The following is a 15,795-nucleotide window of genomic DNA, read 5'->3' as shown; positions in this document are numbered from 1 at the left end:
TGAGAGAATATGTGGGATGTTACAAAAGTGGACTAGCGTCGTCGACCACGGCAAAACAATCTGGCCAAGCATACAAGGGCAAGGTGAGACTTCGGCTGCGGCACATCGATCAGTTGCAAATCAAGCAAAAATCGAACACCGTCACTCAGGGCATGGTGACGATCGGAGAATCACAAGGTGACGGCAGATAGATACAGAAACGGTCAGGCCATGGCCACCCTTGCGCGCTGACTGCTGACCTAAGAAGATTGAGGTCGTCATATATCCCTCGCTAACAACCGGGACAAGATACCGAGCCTCCGGCCGGATAGATCAAAGCAGTTTAGCGAACTAGGGAGGGAGCTAGGTCCAGATTAGCGAAGCTGAGGTGATGGCGTGGTAAACTTTTGTAAGAGGAGCAAGGATAAGAATAGATTTGTGATAAATTGAGCGGAAGTCTCAACAGACAAAAAAGTATCCATAGACTTTGGTTTGTTTTCATCTTAAGTACATGAAAATCTACTCGCTCAGCAGGTTGAAAATCTTAAGTATTGATGACATGACAAATACAGACACGTCTTGAAGTGAAGTGCTCCCGTGCTCCACCCGCCAAAAATACATTAAATAGTGCAAATGCTGGAGTGACATGCCGGCGCACGATTGTTGTCATTCGTGCACAGAAGAATGAGCACGTGTTTGTATATATGGACATGCCGTCCTGTTTGTGGGAGGATAACTAGAAGAAGGGCACAAGTATAGGATCTGGAATGAACAAGACTTTTGACGTGTGGTAGTTACTACAATGGAGGTGAGCACCTATTTTAACTGACCTATAGAAGATTTGCATGTTATATTAATTAGAAGAAAAAAATACTAGACAAATAAAATTACAAATGCAAGCTCAACAGCACAATAACTGCTGTTTTTAAGTTCATTGGTCTGCACCTCCGCAACATGCAAAATGGTGAAGTTATCTGAATTCTTTTAAATTTATACAAAACCCATTGTTTATTATGTTTTAGAAATCTTTTGATTTTTTAATGAGCCAAAAAAATACAAAAAATAGTTAATGTAAAATACTTGATATGCAAATATACAGATAAACAGTTTTAAATGTTTACCTATTTAAACATTTAAAATGTAATCTATCCGCGCTATTTGCGCGGCCCCTGCTAGTTTCTTTTACTAGATAAGAGTATTGTAAAACCCAATCTTTGTGAGTACAAGGCAGAACGGAGTGTCCAGGATGATCCACCAAAACGAGACATATCTCATTACATCAAGCTTCAAGCTTAGACATATCGACGCCAACATCGTTTCAAATCGAGCATCGGGCTCTGAATTTGAGAAACATCGGGCTCCTGCCCTGCAATCTTGCAATGTCTGAACTACTTGCGCGGAAACGTATTTGCGGTTCAGGACTCTACAGTCCGGTACATTTCACCGTACTTTCGAACTCGCGATTAACACGGACAGGCAGTGCTTATCTGGATTAGTTATAGTACAGTAGATCGTTACATCACCTCCAGCTTTATCTGTAACAAAAAAAAAGTTTACATATTTTATGTGCTTCGGATGAACAGGACTGCCGACTCCAAGCAGGCTTCATCGTCGTACAGACAAAAGAAACTAGAGACAGAGCCTCACACTCCTCGGCTCGTTTTAATCAATCAATCAGAAGCATAGGTAGAGGATAAGAGTCCAATCTTATTACAGGAAATGTCTGAATGCTTTATCTCGACGCTGTTAGCACTATAAATTGAAGGACAAACCCACATCGCCATCCACAACAATCACGCAAAGCGCCATAGAATCTTCCTAGCTCCCAAGTCCCAACTTCCAAGACCTCCAATTCCATCACCAAGAGAAGAGATGGCGTCGCCCAAGCTCGTCGCCCTGTTCCTCGCCTTCACCGTGGCGGCGGCGGCGCTGCAGCCCTCGGAAGCGGCGAGGGTCCAAGCCCAGCAAGGATCCAAGCCGGCGTCCACAAGCCTCGAAGCAGAGAAGGTGGCCGCCCAAGCTGACGGTGGCGTGCCAAGTGCGCCGACCCTGCCCGGCGTCGCTGCCGGCCAGCTCCCTCCGGGGCTGCTGCCCGCCATCCTCGGCCTGCTCTTCCCGCCGCTGGGCAGCATCATCGGCATGATCCAGCCGCTGCTGCCGCCGCCGGGGTCTCCACCCCAGCAAGGCGGCGTCCTGGGCGGCATCTTGCCGAGGACTTCGCCTTCGCCGCCGGCACCGGCGGAGTGCATGACGCCGCTATCGGCCATGATGCCGTGCACGGACTATCTCACCAACATGACCGTGCTGACGCCCCCCGGCGAGTGCTGCGACGGGCTCAAGACCATCATCAGGGACGCGCCCATCTGCCTCTGCCACGGCATGAACGGCGGCCTGAACCAGTTCCTCCCAAAGCCCGTCGACCCCCTCCGCATGAACGTCCTCCCGCTCGCCTGCGGCACCGTGCTGCCGATCCAAACCCTTTTCATGTGCAACTGTAAGTTACCGTAACATCTTGCATTGTTGTTTAATTTTCAACAGATTCTATATGTCCTTGCAAGGAGATAACGATCGATTGACCTGATGATATGCGTGTGTATTTGACAGCAAACCAGGTGCCGCCGATAATGCCGCCGATGACGCCTGCTACACCGTAGATAGTTTCGTCGAGATTATCTGCTGATACTCCAGCTAGTTTGTCTTCTTAGTTTTAAGATGGTTTAGAAATTGAAGTCATCGTAGATACTAGAGAGTAGATGGTATGAAGTCAAGTTAGTGCAGAGTGCAGTCGTGTAACAGCTCAGTTTCTTGCATCATATGTACATGATGACGCATCAGTGGATTGGATGGTAAAGGAATTTCTGCCTTAACGTTACCTCGATGTCTTGATCGTATGTAATGTAAGTGCATACGGCCGGTTACTATTTCCGTCCAGAGAATCAATACAATAATACCACTGAAAAATGAAAAATCAGCATAGGAAAGTGTTTTCATCTTTTCTTCCAGCAGATTCTGAGAACAATCCGTTCTCCTTTGAAATTACTCCTCCTGTTCCAAGACGTAATTCATTTCATTAGTTTTGACATATATCAAAATCTCTAATTTTAATCAAGTTAACTGAAAAATACACTGGTATGTATCTATAAAATTAAATTAGTCGCATTACATCCGTTAATAAATTTATTTGTAATTGAAGATGTTAATGTATTTCTCTAGAAATTTGGTCGGCCATCGCGATGCCTATTTGGCGTTCAGGACTCAGAGAGTCAGAGGAGCATATTCGTTCTCTTCTCCCTGAACACGTGGTACACCGTACACACAAGATGGGCCTACGAGCACGAACGCTTTACGCTTTAGCCCAACCAAACGCTTCCCCTGCATGCGGGCGGGCCGCACAAGGCACAACTCAAGGCCCAAGCTCCATCCTCCTCGCTGTTAGTGCAGCCCAGCCCAGAAAAATCCGAGACATTCTTTCGTCGAATTGCGTGCTCCTGGCCCGTGCCCAAAGACGGCTGGCTGTCTGTTTGACGTTTGATGGCCGCAATGCAACAGTGGACTGTCTGTTTGAGTGCCGCGAACGAACGCGCGAGGACAAAAAAATATCGGCTAGAGGACCGCGGTCGCGATCGCGACGTCTCCGTCAGCACCGCGGCGAGGTCCGGTCCACGCTCCCTAGTCCCTCCCATGACCGGGCCACCCCACCGAACCGCACCCAACTATTGTGGGATTTAGTGGCAGGCCCCATTGACTCGTTAAGCGTGCGCGCGCGCGCCGCGACACGGTCGTCGTCTTCGCCGCCCTTGCCGTTGCCGCGCGCCGGCGGCGGCAAACTTCCACGGCGGGACCGCCACCGGCATCGGTTTCCCACACACCGTTGGGTCGCGGTGCGAGTAGCTGCTGCTGCAACGGTGCCGGTCGGACGGTCCGACCGTAACATCGGCGCGTCGGGCCGCGGCCGCCGGTGACGTGACGACACGGCGAGCAGGTGGTGCTCGCCGCGCGTGGTGTTTAGGTGAGCTAGCTAGCGGCCGGGGTGGACGTTGGCGGGTCGCCCTCCACCAGAACCAGAATATCCGGCGGCGAGTATGCCGCACGGCGCGAGGCCGCGAGCCCTCCCCCGTGCTTTTCCTCGACGGAACCTGTCAAAGCGCTTTGTTTCCTTTCCCCTGTTGCCCGGATGCCCGGGGAGGAGGAGAGGGATGGTCCCGCGGAACATGACGGCTCCACGGAAGGAATCCAGGCCGCCGAGCCGGTGCGCCGCGGGGATATGTTTCCGGTGACGTACCCTTTCTTTTTTTCGAACTAGACGTACCCTTTCCTCCCTTCGGTACTCTCTCTCTCTCTCTCTCTCTCTCTCTCTCTCTCTCTCTCTCTGCAACGTCATGATGATGTCAGCGTGGTAGCAATACAAGAGTTCGCACGCACGTCCATCGTACCGGGGCAGTACTGTAGCATGGTCTACTCGGGTAGAGTTATGGGGAGCTTTTCGTACCCGCGGCATGAAGCTTCGTTTCTACGGGCAAAGGAGAAAGGTCTGACCGAGGCTTGACAGTCCAGGACACGCGGGTACGCAGCTTTCGATCTCTTCCTTCCAAACTCTGACACTATGCAAAGAGAAAATTCTCCATCACATCAAACTTGCGGTACATGCATGGAGTACTAAATGTGACGAAATCAAAAACTAATTGCACAGTTTTGTTGTACTTTGCGAGACGAATCTTTTGAGCCTAATTAGTCAATATTTGGACAGTAATTCACAAATACAAACGAAACGCTACAGTTGTGCATTTATAGCAAAATGTCAATTTTGCCACTCTCAAATTGGGAACTAAACAAGGTCCTAGTTAGGTCAGTTGATACGACTTGTTAGGTTTCTTTTTCCCCCCAATTATTGATATACACGACTGGTTGCTGTCGTTATTGCGAACGAGTCGCCTAATGCATCCAAGCCAGCGCGATTGGCAGTCCGGGCATTCATGCTCGCCGCTAATCAGAGAGGGGGGAAAAAACAGTTTAAAACTCATCAGAGGGGAAATTGCCCTAGAATAAGCGAATAGATCCACCGACTGACCGACGCGTCGTTGCTCTCTGCAGGGACCCTGTCGTGTGCAAGGAAAATTGCACTAGCAACACGGAGCAAGGAAAATTTCTTTACCATCGTGTTCCTCTTGCGTGACTGGGCCAGACCGGTTCTAACATGTGCGCACGCGACATGGTGGTATGATCCAAGAAGGTGAGCGCATGTGGAAGCCTTTCGAGGCCTGGCCTGTCACGGTCACTAGACAATAGAGGCGCACAAGCAAGCTACAATCTTGCAGCGAACGGGTAGATGGCACTTGTACTGTTATTTCCATTGCAGTTTACACCACCAGGATTGACTACCAAAAGATGGATTTTTTTGGGACACCCGTCTGAGCAATATGAGCAAAGGTCCTTTTTGGTTCTCCCCTTTGGAAATCCTGAGATGCACGCGAATGCCTCCCTTTACTGAGCATACGTGTAGAATGAAGTCACGCCGTAGGTCGACATGCCAAGATCTTTCCGACTTCTGAGCAATGGATCTACCAAGTTTGGCGATCTTAAGGAAACCTAAGCAAGTTTTTACTCCCTGCAATTTATTTTTGAAAAGTTTACTCCCCTGCTAATTGCTTCATGAAGCAGTAAGGCGGCCTTTATTTTTTGGCAGAAATTGATATATGCTCAATCACCAATCTATACGATTAACACTCTCCTAATGGTTGTTTGTCGCAAGAATGCACTCGAGTCAGCTGGTTCGTTAAAAAAAAAGGAACGCACTCGAGTGACTGTTCTAGTAGCATTTTTGAAATTTGCAATAAGCCTCTGGTTTAGAAGTGGTGGCAAATTTACGATTTTTTTTTTCAATTTTTTCCCCGGCAAGCAAAACCTAAATCAGCCGAATTTGGAATTGGTCAGCCACTTGTACGAAGCACTTGTGCACTACCTTGAGTAGCTCACGTTGCACGATGTTAACCGATCCACCAGAAAATTATATATTTTTATTACGAGAAAAGAGCGAGAGCAAGCGAAAGACAAGTCAAAGCCCTTGATTAGAATTTGGGCGCAAACCGAGTCCTAAATCGCTCTTTCCCTTGTTAAAAAAGGGCAAAAGAAGTGAACATCCCCCACCGAACATGCTACATGCGAACACGAAGCGATTTTTCCACGTGGCCACCGCGCCCAGTCCACGCTCCCCCACCTAAACCCCCCGGCCCATCCCCCACCTCTTCCCCAAATCCTCAGATCCGCCTCCTCCTCCAGCACCTCCCCACTCCCGGCCCTTCTTCCCCCCCTCGCGCCGCGCCTTCACAACCCAACCCTCGCCACCCCCGGATCCAGATCCGCCGCCGCCACCACCACCTCCTCCGCCCACCACCACCTCCTCCTTCCTCCTCCTGCCTCCTCCCTCCCACCACCACCGCGTGCGGGGGCCCAGCAGGGAGGCGGCGGCGGCGGCATGGGGCGGGACGGCGGCGGCGGCGGCATGTCGGAGTCGGTGCTCCGGAAGGTGCTCCTCTCCTACTGCTACGTCGCGGTGTGGATCTTCCTCTCCTTCTCCGTCATCGTCTACAACAAGTACATCCTCGACCCCAAGATGTACAACTGGCCCTTCCCCATCTCGCTCACCATGGTGCACATGGCCTTCTGCTCCTCCCTCGCCGTCGCGCTCGTCCGCGTCCTCCGCGTCGTCGACCTCCCCACCTCCCCCGCCATGACCCCGCAGCTCTACACCTCCTCCGTCGTCCCCATCGGCGCGCTCTACGCCATGTCCCTCTGGTTCTCCAACTCCGCGTACATCTACCTCTCCGTGTCCTTCATCCAGATGCTCAAGGCGCTTATGCCCGTCGCCGTATATTCCATCGGGGTGCTCTTCAAGAAGGAGACCTTCCGGTCCTCCTCCATGCTCAACATGCTGTCCATCTCCTTTGGCGTCGCCATCGCTGCCTACGGCGAGGCGCGCTTCGACCTGCGCGGCGTCGCGCTGCAGCTGGCCGCCGTCGCCTTCGAGGCCACGCGGCTCGTGCTCATCCAGATCCTGCTCACATCCAAGGGCATCTCGCTCAACCCCATCACCTCGCTGTACTACGTCGCGCCGTGCTGCCTCTGCTTCCTCGTCGTGCCCTGGGCTTTCGTCGAGCTGCCCAGGCTGCGCGCCGTGGGAACTTTCCAGCCAGATTTCTTCATCTTCGGGACCAACTCGCTGTGCGCCTTCGCGCTTAACCTTGCCGTCTTCCTGCTCGTTGGCAAGACCTCCGCGCTGACCATGAACGTCGCCGGAGTAGTCAAGGACTGGCTGCTGATTGCCTTCTCATGGTCGGTGATCCGGGACACAGTCACCCCGATCAACCTGTTTGGCTACGGGATCGCTTTCCTTGGGGTGGCCTACTATAACCACGTCAAGCTGCAAGCGCTCAAGGCCAAGGAGGCGCAGAAGAAGGCCGCGCAGGCTGACGAGGAGGCTGGTTCGCTGTTGCAGGAGCGCGATGGGCACGGTGATCGCAAGAGTGACAACCAGGCTTAGAGTGCCAGATCTGATACTGGCTTCCCCATATTGGTTGGTTCTTGATCCATTTGTGTTATCACTGTCTATTGCATGTGAAAGAAGTGTTTGTTCTTGCTTGAATTGTGGTAGAAGAGGTCATTTTGAGAAAGATGTGATTTTTGCAGCAGATTATATGTGTGAGATATATTTTGTTGCAACAAAACTTCAATCTTGCATTGTGGACCTTGTGAAATTAAATGCATGTTTTTGCTGCAACTAATGAAATCAAATGCTGCAAAAATTGTTGCCTGAATATGTTACCGCTAGTTTGAAACTAATATCTCTTTGAAATTTGTTGTTCTGCTCGGTTATCTTGTATTCTGATTATGATGGTATATTGTGCAGGGGATATGGTGCAAGGTGCAAAGGCTGTAGTTTGGTCTACGGTTGCTTTCATGAAGGTGTATGCCAGATTCTTGCACTTCTTTAACTTTAGTTGGATATGAAGAACGAATCAGAAGTATTTATTGGATTAGGAAATATGCACCTGCTTCCTGGAGAGCTTTACCCTGTTATTTATTTAGCTGTTTTTGTTCCACAGAAAGGCATGCCTTGCTACCTCTCTCTTGCCCATTGCCTAAATTTATTTGTTCTAAGTAGCTTAGCGACTAAAGATGTACTGCTGCAGATTGGTAATTTGGTGGTTATTTTCTATATATAATGAGCTTACTGTACTCTACACTTCACATCTTTCTCTGTTGAAATTTTGTGATTTGGCGTTTTGTACGGATCATGTTTACTGATGGTAAGTGCCCTTTTTCACAATTAAGGTGCATTATTCTCTATACAATGCAGATGGTTACATTGATAGGATTACTGTATCTATTTTCATATGCATGTTACATCTTAGTATGTTACATTGCCTTTAAGAGTGTTTGCTTTAGGCATGCAACAGTTAGCCTCACCAACTTGCTGCAGCATGCCATTCAGAGTCATGTCATGGGGTTGGGGATTGTTGCCCATTACTTTTGCTTGCTCTTTGATAGAACTAGGTTGGATATCAAAGCTCATTGATTTCCCTTGCTTGTTGAGATCGAGCATTGTAAAGCATTCATTTTGCATTTTGGCCCACTGATGATAGAGCTAGCTTGATTGGTGAACATGACATGGACATTTTGGTCCCGATTGGTTTGTTGTACCCCCTCTTTCCATAGTTTTAGCAGCTTAAGCTTTCAATCCAAGCTGAAATTAGGTGCAGAGTGGTTGGGTCTTCATTACAAATGTTGCCTAGAATCATAGTTGCTTCAAATCCTGTGACAGCAAGGTTATCACGTACTCGCATCTTTTATCAGTATGTGTTTAGTTGAGTGTATTTAGTTGCTCGAGTGGCAGCTTATGGCAGGGTTAAGTTGCTAAAGCAATCTGTTGCTTGTTGAGTTGTTTGTCCTGGACACTGACCTTGAGCTGTTGAATATGTTCGTTGGGATTTGCATTAGTACCTCCTTAATTGGTGTGGCAAATCAGTTTGTTGAACCAGAAACAATGAAAACCGTTGAACATTTGCGTTACAACATTTACCTGAAACAAGATTGGGCTCTCTTTTTTCTGGTTGGGGTCAGGAGCTGTGCTCATGGTGATTGCCCTGTGTTGATTTCAGAATTTGGGATTACGCGCGAGTGATAGGACATTAAAATAGTTGTTGGAGCGATATCTACGAGCTGCCAGAATAAGATTTTTTTATTTTAAACGTTACGTTTTATTAACTCGAACAGATGGTCTTTGAATTTGGGCCATTGTTTGTTGCTTTCAGAGCTCAAACGTTTCTTAGAATCGATCAGATTGCTTTGCTCAGTTGTTGCAACACTACGCAAGTCCTGATGATTTTGCATTTTTGTCGTTCCTCGTTGATGCACATGGAGCAGGACCATGTAGAGCTATAGTGGGTTATGCGAAGCATTATCGCTTCGAACACAAGGCAACGACCAACATGCACCTCTTGGCCGGGTGTTTGGTTAAAGCCTCAAATCTCAAGTGAGCCGGACTCTGGCTACTGTCAGCAACCTTCCTTAGGACCGGTCAGCCTCAAATCTCAAGTGAGCCGGACTCTGGCTACTGTCAGCAACCTTCCTTAGGACCGTTCTAAGACCGTTCGTTGGAAATTATAGGTCGTTTCTATACATAGACATACACGGGTGCTGTGCAATGTCATAAATACACAAGAAAAACGCTCTTACAGCTTGTACTGCATTTGTACCGTCCCTACGTGCTAAAATTTTACCCCGTCACATCGAATGTTTGATAGTAATTAGGAGTATTAAATATAGACTAATTACAAAATCAATTTCATAACCCCTAGGCTAAATCGCGAGACGAATCTATTAAATCTAATTAGTCCATAATTTGACAATATGGTGCTACAGTAAACATTCATTAATAATGGATTAATTAGGCTTAATAGATTTATCTCGCGATTTAGCCTAGGGGTTCTGCAATTAGCTCATATTTAGTCTTCCTAATTAGCATCCGAATATCCGACGTGACACGGACTAAACTTTTGCTCCAGGATCCAAACACCCCTAAGATCCACAACAGCTGTCTGCAGCCTGCACGATTACAATATTCTCTCAATTTTTTTTAGGAACACAAATGGAAACTGCGAGCTGGTACTGGGCTCATGGTTCTGAAAATCTGGATACGGGATTGCAGCCGCGGCGGGGGGCCTCCGTCCAAGGCCGGGACGGGAGCCTCCCCATCCGTGACCCGTCCGTCAGCGGTCAGTCCGTCGCAGCCACGGGAAAGCATCGTGTGCCACGGCCGGACGGGACCATTCGGAGCAAGGGCTAATGGCGTCGCCGGGATGGGCACGCTCTGGCGAGCAGCTGTCCAGCTGCCAGCAGGAGGACCATCACCGGAACGCTGCGGCGAAGCGCCCATAAACGCATCAATTCGGCTCCGCGGGGGAACGCATCAATTGGGCTCCGCGGAGGAGTCAGATCGGTCGTCTCGAAGAGAAAGGCAACGAGGCATGGCATCAGAAAAAAGAAAGCGGAATTGAGCTTGCACCGCCGCACGCAGACCAAGTCCACTGCCGGTTTAAAGATTCTGCCATGGCCCATGTGACACACCGAAGCAGACCACGGTGTCGAGAGCACGGAGCGCGCCGCCGCTAGCTGCAAGGCTGGCTCGCGACTCGCGTGCCTCGGTGCCTGTCTGACCCGGTGGCATCACATCAGGCAACACAGAGATGCAATGGGCAATGCAACAGCGCCAGGCTGAAACAAGCCACTGCATCTACAAGATGAATGGAAGGGAGTAAGCCCTTGTTCACTTCCTACAAAACTCCCAACTTTGGCACTATGCAAAAAGAAGATTCCCCATCACATCAAACTTGCGGTACATGCATGGAGTACTAAATGTAGACGAAATCAAAAACTAATTGCACAGTTTTATTGTACTTTGCGAGACGAATCTTTTGAGCCTAATTAGTCAATATTTGGACAATAATTCACAAATACAAACGAAACGCTACAGTGTTGCTACAGTAATTTGGCACCTCCCAAATTCACAAAGTAAACAAGGGCTAAATCTCAAAAGGGGAAGTAGAAAAAATTGCTAGGCTAGGCTAACTATATGTACAGCTCGAATCCGTCGCGGCCGGCGGCCGGCGGGTCAGTCACAGCTTGTCTTCGTCCTCGTCGGCGGACGCGTCGTCGGCGTCGGAGCCGCCGTGCCCGGCGCCGTCGCTGTCGGAGAGGCGCGCGAGCCAGCAGCTGCCGTGGAGGTGGCCGCTGACGCAGACGAAGTACTCGAGCTGGCCCTCGTTGGCGCCGAGCCGCCGCGACGCGCTCCGCGGGGCGAGCCCCGCGGCCGTCATGCTCCAGACGCGCGCGCCGCAGTAGGGGCAGCGTACCCGGGGCTCCAGCGGCGCGCGGTGGCCCACCAGCCACGCCCGCGTCCGGGACCGCATGAACCCGCGGAACACGCCGCGGTAGGCGCCCACGTCGTCGGCGGCGCCGGCCACCGCGTGCTCGCAGGGGTCCGACACGTACAGCAGGTCCCCCGCGCACCGCCGCGACAGGAAGCTCCGCCCGGACGTCTTGGAGAAGCGGGACACGGGCGCGAAGTGGCCGGGAACCGCCGCACCCGCCGCGCCGCAGCAGAAGAGGAGCAGCTTCGCCAGCGCCGGCCACCCGCCGCCGATCCGCCCGGCGGCGGGGGCCGACGCGGGGGCGCCGCCTGTCAGCGCCGCCACCATCCGCGGCGCCCGGGAGACGCAGAGCTCCCGCCACAGCACGCGCTCCGCCACGGCGCGCAGCCGCCGGCTCACCCGCGCCACCACGCACAGCGACTGCGGGTCCCAGTTGAGCGCGCGGAACACCAGCTCCAGCACCTTCTCGTCCATGATCCCCGAGTTGACGCCGCGGATCCGCGCCGCATTGCCGCCGCCCTCCTCCCACTGCCCGGAGGCGGCGGCGCCGGAGCCCCCTCCCGCATTGCCGCCGCCGCCGCTGCCGCCGTTCGACGCCCCGCTCAGCCGCCTCATGGTCGGGCCCCTCTCGCCCATCCCGCCGCGCCCATCAACCCCACACACGATGGCGTGCGCCTCGGCGCTCGCGCCCGCCGCCAGCGACCACCGACCAGCGAGTGCTCCTTTGCCTAACTGGCGCTCGCGCGGTCGGTGCCGTCGGCCGGTAGCCAATTATATCCTGCCGCAGTTTTTCCCAGGGCGGAGGCGGTTATATACTCCCGCCTCCGGTTTCCGGCGGTCAGGTGCGCGATTCCCCGGCCCGTGCCGTCGTGTCGCGGCGCCCGCGCGACAAGTGGAGCGGTCCCCGGCGTCTCAAAACGCTGAGTAAATTAGGTGCGCGCCTCGGTGCGGTTTAGAGTTCGTCTGGCCCGCACTTTCCCCGGCTAAATATCTGCGACGCTACGCGCTAATCCCTGCGCGATCGCGCGCCTGACGGTGACCGCCGGCCACTCGTGCCGCTATCCCTGAACTGAGCAAGACGAGGCGAAAAGCTTCCCGAACAGTCTCCCGTCGTCCCGATCCTGAACCGACCAGAGTCCACTCCGCCAAACCACCACCACCCATGAGCCTCGATCGCTCGGCGAGTTCAACGCCTGAGCAGCGGCACGCAACCGGACCTGCCGTCGCAGGAGGCGACGGCCGACGGGAGGTTCCCGGACACGTGTCCCGGCCCCCTCGGGCTACCGCGCTGAGCGCCCGCCACGTGCCGGCGCGGCGCTGGGTGGGGGACGCGTGTCCTGCGCCCCGGCGCTCGGCTTCGGGTTCGCGGGGGCCGCCGCGCCATCGGCCCGCACCCAATTACTACCGGCGGGCATCTTCCGGATCGGCTTCGGGTTGTTTCCCGCGGGGTGGCCGGGCGAGCGGGGGCGACACGTGTGGCGCCGGCGGGCGCGCTGGGAAATATCTGCGGGGTACGTGCCGGGCAGCGATTGGCCGGGGGACACGTGCCGCGACGGTCGGGCCGGGAAGGATTTCGTGGGGCAGGATCGGCCGAGGAGCCGAAACGTGAGGCGATCTCCGCCGCACACGTAGACAGTGGAGGACGCCCAGGGCCACTGGCTTGCCTTTCCTAGTTTCAGCTGATGTCCCCCTTTTTATTTTTCGTCGTACTTTTGAAGATTATTCGGAGATCTCATGAAAAGGGCTTTAGCGTTTTGCGAATGATGGGCGTTTTGTCGCGACAGGGTACTACGTTGGTGCCTGTCAGGCTTGGCTTGTCCGGTGGTGGTTCGGTGAAAGGTGAGGACAAGATGATTGGAAAGTGCTCGTCCGGCGATGGATCGTTGCTGTCAAACTGCAGCTAGTACGTTCACTTCGGGTGTACTGGGGTTTGCAAGGGAGGAAGAACGTGAACTAGTACAAGCACAAGTGCCACGTTTGGTACGAGTATAGGATATGATGATCCATTGTTCGGAGTACATTTGGAGTGTATAACAACAGAAGTCCAATGCATTTGTTGGGGCAACTAGTTTGGCCCAAATCAAGCCTAGTTTAGTTCTTAATCGGCCCGATAAAAAGCCTGGTATTGGGGAAAAAAATTAGTAGCCCGTGTATATGGCCTGGCTTTCTTCAGGTATGATTAGCTATGGAAATCTGGCCCATTAGTCCACTACTCTCGCAATGCAAACCTTAGGTTTTGCTGGGCCGATGCGAACTTCAAGTCCCACCCAGTCGACAGTCCAGCAGCAGGCTTCATCATTGATTGAGCCCCCGAATCGGAAACTTGCAACTTCCACTATTCAAGCAGCAAATCAACATGTTCGGCGGCCAAACCTGTGCCTACCTATCTCCGGTGTCTCCGTTCATCACGTTTCACTAGCACTGTCAACTGGGACACTGCCACCAAACCCTGTGCAAGACCACCTCCATCAGATCCTTTTTGTTTCGTAATCACCTCCACGATTGAGTGCTTCGCTCTGACGTAAAACAAGTACGCCGCCTTCAAGAAACCAGTGAACCCCTGCGTTGCAGACTTGTTTGGACTTTGCTGCCGCAGGCCCTCTTGGCCTCTTGTGCTAGCTCGCGTCGCCACTCGCAACGCCTCCTCGGCGAGGCCGTGCGGTCTGGACGGCGCCCGCTCGCACGCTGCGGCAGCGCCAACACGCGGTGGGCGAGCGCACGGCGCGTGAGTGCGGGTAGCCGAGCGCGCGAGCGGTAGCTCGCTTGTGCGCGCGTGACGCCAGGCAGCCCCTGCCCCGATCGAGAGGCCATGTGAGCGTGTCACCCATCTGACCGGCCCCCACTCGCCACCCACGCAAGCGAAGCGAGGCGCGCAGATCGGAGTCCCCCCGTCCCGTCCCCGTCCCTTCCACCGGGGTCCCGGAAATCCACCCGATCCGGAGCCGGCCGGGGGCGCTCGCGAATGGCGGCGGAGGCAGCGGACGGGCCCTCGCCCCCGCCTCCGCGGACCGGGGAGGCGGAGGCTCCCGGGGCGCCCGAGAAGCGCGCCCCGCCGGCGGACCGCGACGAGGAGGAGCACGGCGGGGAGGAGCGGCCGGAGCCCAAGCGGCGGCGCGCGCGGGCGCGCATCACGGCGCTCGAGAGCGTGCCCCGCGCGGCGGAAGTCGCGGCCGCTGCGGCTGCTGCCGCGGCAGCGGCGGTGGAGGCCGCGAGTAGGGAGGACGAGCCCGAGCCCGCGGGCGGCTGCGACGGGGGAGGAGAGTCCTTCTCGTTCCACGCGCGGGGCTTCTCCAGCGCGCAGACAACGCCCAAGTTCGGGTCCTTCAACCCCGGCGCCACCGCGGAGCTCGTGGCCTTCCACCTGATGAAGGCCTCCCGGCGCCGCGCGGACCCTCCGGGGACGGAGGACGCGGGGGATCACAGGACGGCTGCCGGCGGCGGCGACGACGAGGCGGCGGCCGAGGGCAGCGATGGGAATTCACGCTAGAGCGGGGTAGGCAGGCGGCAGTCAAGTGGGCGAGTGTGTGTGACTCGGTTTTGACTTGGGCGAGTAACTGCTGCCCCCCGTGTTCATTTTGTTGAACAGCTCATTTTCTTCTTCTTTTTTGCTATTCCTTTTTCGCTGTTGTGTAGTATCTGTGTAATCTATTGTGATTTCAATCTACTGGGGTCGGTGTTTTTTTTGTACAATTAGCGATTTGTAATGAAAGAAATTAGGTCTTTGTTTCATAATACTCATGTTCATATCAAGGTTGTCCATGGCAAGCTCATAATTTTGGTTGGTGGGTGTCACCAAAATCAGGAGCTCGATGGTGTACGTAGGCATGCGACTTATACAGGTTCGAGCCGTTAGATCGTGTAATACCCTACGTCCTGTATGTTGTTTGCTTGTATTGGATTGAACCTATTTTGAGGGGGTCCTTGCCCGCCCTTATATACCGGGGGAGCAGGGTTATAGGGTAGTTGTTTTTACAAGAGTATTAGTCAGATACGACTGCAGAGTTCTACTCTAACTCGGAAGAGTAGTTTCCTTGTCTATGACTAGTCTCCTGGTAGTCCATGTAGACTACGCCACCCTATATCGTAGTCTCCATGTCCTGGTATGTCTCGGTGTACTTCTCCTCGTATGGATCCGTACAAGCCTTCTGGTGGGTCCATGGATGTATGCTCGACAAGCCCCCGAGTACTTTGCAGACAAATGTAACAGCCTCAGGTACTTTTGTAGATGTTGCTCGACTAGTTAATGGTGCTCTTCGAGTACTTTGGTCGTGGCCAAGTCTTCGGGTACATGAGTGCTGTCATGTGGCTGGAAGGTACTCTTAGCCTAATCTGACATTGTTTGTGAGAAGTCTGTCTTCAAATCTTTATATGGAAGTGCGATGAAAATCAC

General features: G+C 53.3%; 3 protein-coding genes across 3 annotated transcripts; 2 read left to right on the top strand and 1 right to left on the bottom strand.

The window, feature by feature from the left end:
- The first annotated feature begins 6,228 nt into the window (after positions 1-6,228).
- LOC101769306 (probable sugar phosphate/phosphate translocator At2g25520) lies at positions 6,229-8,225 on the top strand. The gene is made up of 2 exons (XM_004961586.4): positions 6,229-7,549; positions 7,883-8,225. Exon 1 carries the CDS (start codon positions 6,452-6,454, stop codon positions 7,514-7,516), a length of 1,065 nt encoding a protein of 354 aa, XP_004961643.1. The 5' UTR covers positions 6,229-6,451; the 3' UTR covers positions 7,517-7,549; positions 7,883-8,225.
- Positions 8,226-10,776: 2,551 nt separating this feature from the next.
- Positions 10,777-12,277, bottom strand: LOC101768896 (EID1-like F-box protein 3). The gene is made up of 2 exons (XM_004961585.3): positions 11,062-12,277; positions 10,777-10,793 (listed from the first exon to the last, which is right to left on the bottom strand). Exon 1 carries the CDS (start codon positions 12,039-12,041, stop codon positions 11,151-11,153), a length of 891 nt encoding a protein of 296 aa, XP_004961642.1. The 5' UTR covers positions 12,042-12,277; the 3' UTR covers positions 10,777-10,793; positions 11,062-11,150.
- A 1,129-nt stretch (positions 12,278-13,406) lies between these two features.
- Positions 13,407-15,137, top strand: LOC101768497. The gene has a single exon (XM_004961584.4). It carries the CDS (start codon positions 14,368-14,370, stop codon positions 14,890-14,892), a length of 525 nt encoding a protein of 174 aa, XP_004961641.1. The 5' UTR covers positions 13,407-14,367; the 3' UTR covers positions 14,893-15,137.
- The last annotated feature ends 658 nt before the right edge of the window (positions 15,138-15,795 follow it).

The sequence above is a fragment of the Setaria italica genome, chromosome III (genome assembly GCF_000263155.2).
Source record: "Setaria italica strain Yugu1 chromosome III, Setaria_italica_v2.0, whole genome shotgun sequence".
NCBI lineage: Eukaryota > Viridiplantae > Streptophyta > Magnoliopsida > Poales > Poaceae > Setaria > Setaria italica.
This window is presented reverse-complemented; position numbering and strand designations above follow the sequence as displayed.

Excerpts from the sequence above, each read along its gene's own strand:
- LOC101769306 (XM_004961586.4), top strand. The coding sequence starts at position 6,452 with ATGGGGCGGGACGGCGGCGGCGGCGGCATGTCGGAGTCGGTGCTCCGG.
- LOC101768896 (XM_004961585.3), bottom strand. The coding sequence starts at position 12,041 with ATGGGCGAGAGGGGCCCGACCATGAGGCGGCTGAGCGGGGCGTCGAAC.
- LOC101768497 (XM_004961584.4), top strand. The coding sequence starts at position 14,368 with ATGGCGGCGGAGGCAGCGGACGGGCCCTCGCCCCCGCCTCCGCGGACC.